The sequence below is a fragment of the Rhagoletis zephyria genome, unplaced genomic scaffold (genome assembly GCF_001687245.7).
Source record: "Rhagoletis zephyria isolate East Lansing unplaced genomic scaffold, Rhagoletis_zephyria_1.1 Rzeph_scaffold_33913, whole genome shotgun sequence".
Classification (NCBI taxonomy): Eukaryota; Metazoa; Arthropoda; class Insecta; order Diptera; family Tephritidae; genus Rhagoletis; species Rhagoletis zephyria.
In genome coordinates, this window is record NW_016190968.1 from 1 (window position 1) to 3,662 (window position 3,662).

The window sequence follows — 3,662 nt, forward strand, 5'->3', positions numbered from 1 at the left end:
GAAAACCGTGTACTGAAGTACAATGAAGCTAACGTACAGCGTCAGAAAGAGGTATACAAGCTGCATTCTAATTCTGCTGGGAAAAATAAGAAAGGTAAAAAGCCAAACATATATGTATGTAAATAAGCAGAGTTCCGATAAGTTAGTTTAATTACAATATTTAGGCACACCAAAGGGCAAAAAAGGTGAGGCCACCATAGGAACCGCATCAAAGGATGGCACCGCTAGCGGTAGTAGTGAATCACGCGCTTCCACACCATCAAAAGAGTTGAACACTACACCATTGGCAGCGCCTTCAACCACAGGTAGAGCTAATCGGACAAAACCAGCTACTAGTACCCCAATTGCCAAAGATAGTGATGCTGGAACCGTAACAAAAGAGGAAACAGGTGCTACAATTGTCGCTAATAAGGATGACGCAGCCAAAGATGAACCACCAAAAAAGAAACGTGGAGGGTCTACATCAAATGCTAGCGATAAATCCAATTGTAGTGCAGCTGGCACAAGTACCAATGTAACTAGCACACCTGCTACCACAGCAAGTACGAGTATTACTCCTGCGGCAAGTCACACTCGTTTGGACACATGCGTGGAATCCGAAGAAACATTCCTCTCTAAAGTGGAGGTGAAAATAAAAATACCAGATGAACTAAAACAATGCCTTGCTGATGACTGGGATGCTATTACGCGGCAGCATAAATTACTTGACATTCCAGCAAAAATCACTGTACAGGATATTGTTGACCAATACATTGCCTTTAAGAAGACCTCCAAGTCGACAAATGCTTCCAAGGAAGTAGCCATTAACGATGTACTAAATGGAGTTGTCGAGTACTTCAATGTCATGCTTGGCTCACAATTGCTCTATAAATTCGAAAGACCTCAATATGCGGAAATATTGCAACAACATCCAGAAACATCACTCTCTAAGCTCTATGGCGGATTTCATTTGTTACGTCTATTCGTTAAGCTGGGATCAATGTTAGGATTCTCCGCGTTGGACGAAAAGTCGATGCAGATGTTACTGGTACACCTACATGACTTTCTAAAATTTCTTGTAAAGAATAGTGCCACTTACTTCAGTATGACAAACTTTGTCAATGTTAGTCCGGAGTATCATCGCAACACTCAATGATTTTAAATTTGTTGCGGATGCTGAAGTTGTACGAACGGAGACGGTAAAATTTTGACTAGTGGGATTGGAAGAAAAATAAAAGGATTTTATCATTTAATCTCATTCGCATATTCATATAACTTCATTTAACATTTTAATGTATGCAAGTACGACTAGCGTACTAATACAACTTTTGTAAAGGGATTCTTTGTAGTGAAATCACGCATTTTTATTTTAACGTGGTATGTTTTCTTCAATATATGTATTGCCAAATGTAGACATCATTCTGTATTCTATAATAAAATTACATTGTAGTTTATATGTATGTATATGAAAATGTTCTGCTGAGTTTTTAAACTAGAATAAAAATCTAATAAACTTTAAGCACTCTTCGATGTCTTTAAATATTTGGCATAATCTATACACACGCGCCCGCTAACTTTTACCGTATGTCCACGGAAAAAATTACCGTATATCCACGGAAAAAATTACCGTATATCCACGGAAAAAATTACCGTATTTCCACGGAAAAAATTACCATATATCCACGGAAAAAATTACCGTACCTATATCCACGGTAAAATTACCGTATACCACGGTAAAATTTACCGCATATCCGTGGTAAAAATTACCGCAGATCCACGGTAAAAATACCGTATATCCACCGTATTTTACGGTATATCCACGGTAATAATTACCGGTATAAATTATTGTAGATCCTTAAAGACCTCCGATTTTCGGGGTAGAGAGGATTAAGGGGAAGAGGGGCGGAACTTCTTTCTGCGTAGCTGCCTTTGGCCGCGCTTAGGGATTATTACCCTTAATACGCAGAATTATTTCTGTGTTCCCGGAGAAGTGAGGCGGAACTTCTTACTGCATAGGGGGCCTTCGGCCGCGCATAGGGATTATAACCCTTGCTGTGGAGAATTCTCCTTTCTGTGTTGCCGAAAAGGTGAGGCGGAACTTCTTTCTTTATGGCCTTCTGAAGTACGTTCTATAAAAGCTCTTCTGGAAATCCTGTCATGGGTAGCGAAATAAGAAGCCCTTTAATCTTGCTTCTCAAGAGGGCCTTTCGGAAGGGCTTTTAACTCCTGAAATTAGCTACTGGGTTACTACGCAAGTTCTCCTTTCTGGGTTGCCAGAAAAGTGGAGCGGAACTTCTTTCTGCGTAAAACATTGAATTTACAAATTCATATATATGTATGTATATAAACATATATGTCGCATGTCCTCGCCCTTGTTTAGATGTCGTTTAAAAAAAAGATACCGTGAATCCACGGTAATTTTTGACATGGATTTTCGGCAAACAGACACTCTTCGAAATCACCGNTCTAACTTTTACCGCAAATCTACATTAAATGGCAGTTAATCGTGCGATTCAAAAATCACAGTGAATCCACAGTAATTTTTGACATGGATTTTCGGCAAACAGACACTCTTCGAAATCACCGTGGATCGTCTAACCACGGTAATTTTTACCGGATATACGTTATTTTTACCGTGCATCTACGGTAAAAGGTACTGTGACGTGTGTAAATACACTCCCTAAATATTAAGCTATTTAAAACCAATGTTTGTTGTTTTTTAGAGATATTGTATTTAAATATAAAAAAATAAAACAAACTCACGTCAATTCATTATTTTTTCCCGCTTATGCTAGCCCCATTATCGTGGTCTTCTTCCTCCTCTTCGCTACTACTGCTTGTAGGATAGAATTCACTAAAATCTTTTGGTTTATTATGTGCTGCTTTCTCTTGCTCTATGTAGTCATTTTGTACCCTGACTATTTCCTCACTAGATTTGCATTCAGCATACTTTTTAAGTAAGCTTTCATTGAGTTCAATAAATGAGTGTCCCCACGAGAACTTGCCCATGTACCATTGCGCTTCTGCCACGTAACCACAAATATACAGTGTAGCTGCAATCGCTTCGACACAACTCAATTTGCAGGGTTTCCCGTAGTTAATCGGGTTCGCGGCCACAAGATATGGCAGTAGACGTGGATGTGGGCTTCGCATGCGATTAAATGGTGTCTCTTCCAGTTTAGCCCAAGAACAATCGACCACTGCTACACCTGCTGCTTCAACAATTTCCTTATCAAGGGGGCTAACACAGCTCACCCCTACTGGTGTTAACACCAGACCAGGAAACTTCTGGCCCAAACGAAGGTTTTCGATCAGTCCTAAACGTGCCAACTTTCGCCCCGAACATTTCTTTGGGTCGCAATGGTTAAGGTCCCACATGGCTATGGGAAAGTTGGGTGGTCGCCCAATGCCATCTATACCTGCGTCGGAAGATGATGAGCTGCTGTCACCGTCATCGCCGCTGTTTGAATTCTCCTCATCACCGGCTAGTTCAGATGCGCGCTGCGCGAAATTGCGCTCACAATTGCGATTACTCTTAACATTACGGTATTGTCCACGCGTACCGCCCCCTCGTTTTCCACGGCCTCGGTTGCGTGAACTCATTTTGCTATGAATCTATAAATTATTAAACTGTTTTTAAATAAACCAAGCGAAACGAAATTGCCAAATTCAGGATCGTAGAA

The 3,662-nt window shown here is 40.5% G+C and overlaps 1 protein-coding gene and 1 pseudogene across 1 annotated transcript; one reads left to right on the forward strand and one right to left on the reverse strand.

Annotated features, from left to right (window-relative positions):
• Positions 1-6: 6 nt before the first annotated feature.
• Positions 7-1,498, forward strand: LOC108354176 (nuA4 complex subunit EAF3 homolog; the record flags this gene model as incomplete). The annotated part of the gene is made up of 2 exons (XM_017605368.1): positions 7-94; positions 165-1,498. Coding segments are annotated over 2 exons (1,059 nt in total), but the record flags the coding sequence as incomplete, so codon positions are not given.
• A 1,235-nt stretch (positions 1,499-2,733) lies between these two features.
• Positions 2,734-3,662, reverse strand: LOC108354178 (ribosome biogenesis protein TSR3 homolog pseudogene; annotated as a pseudogene).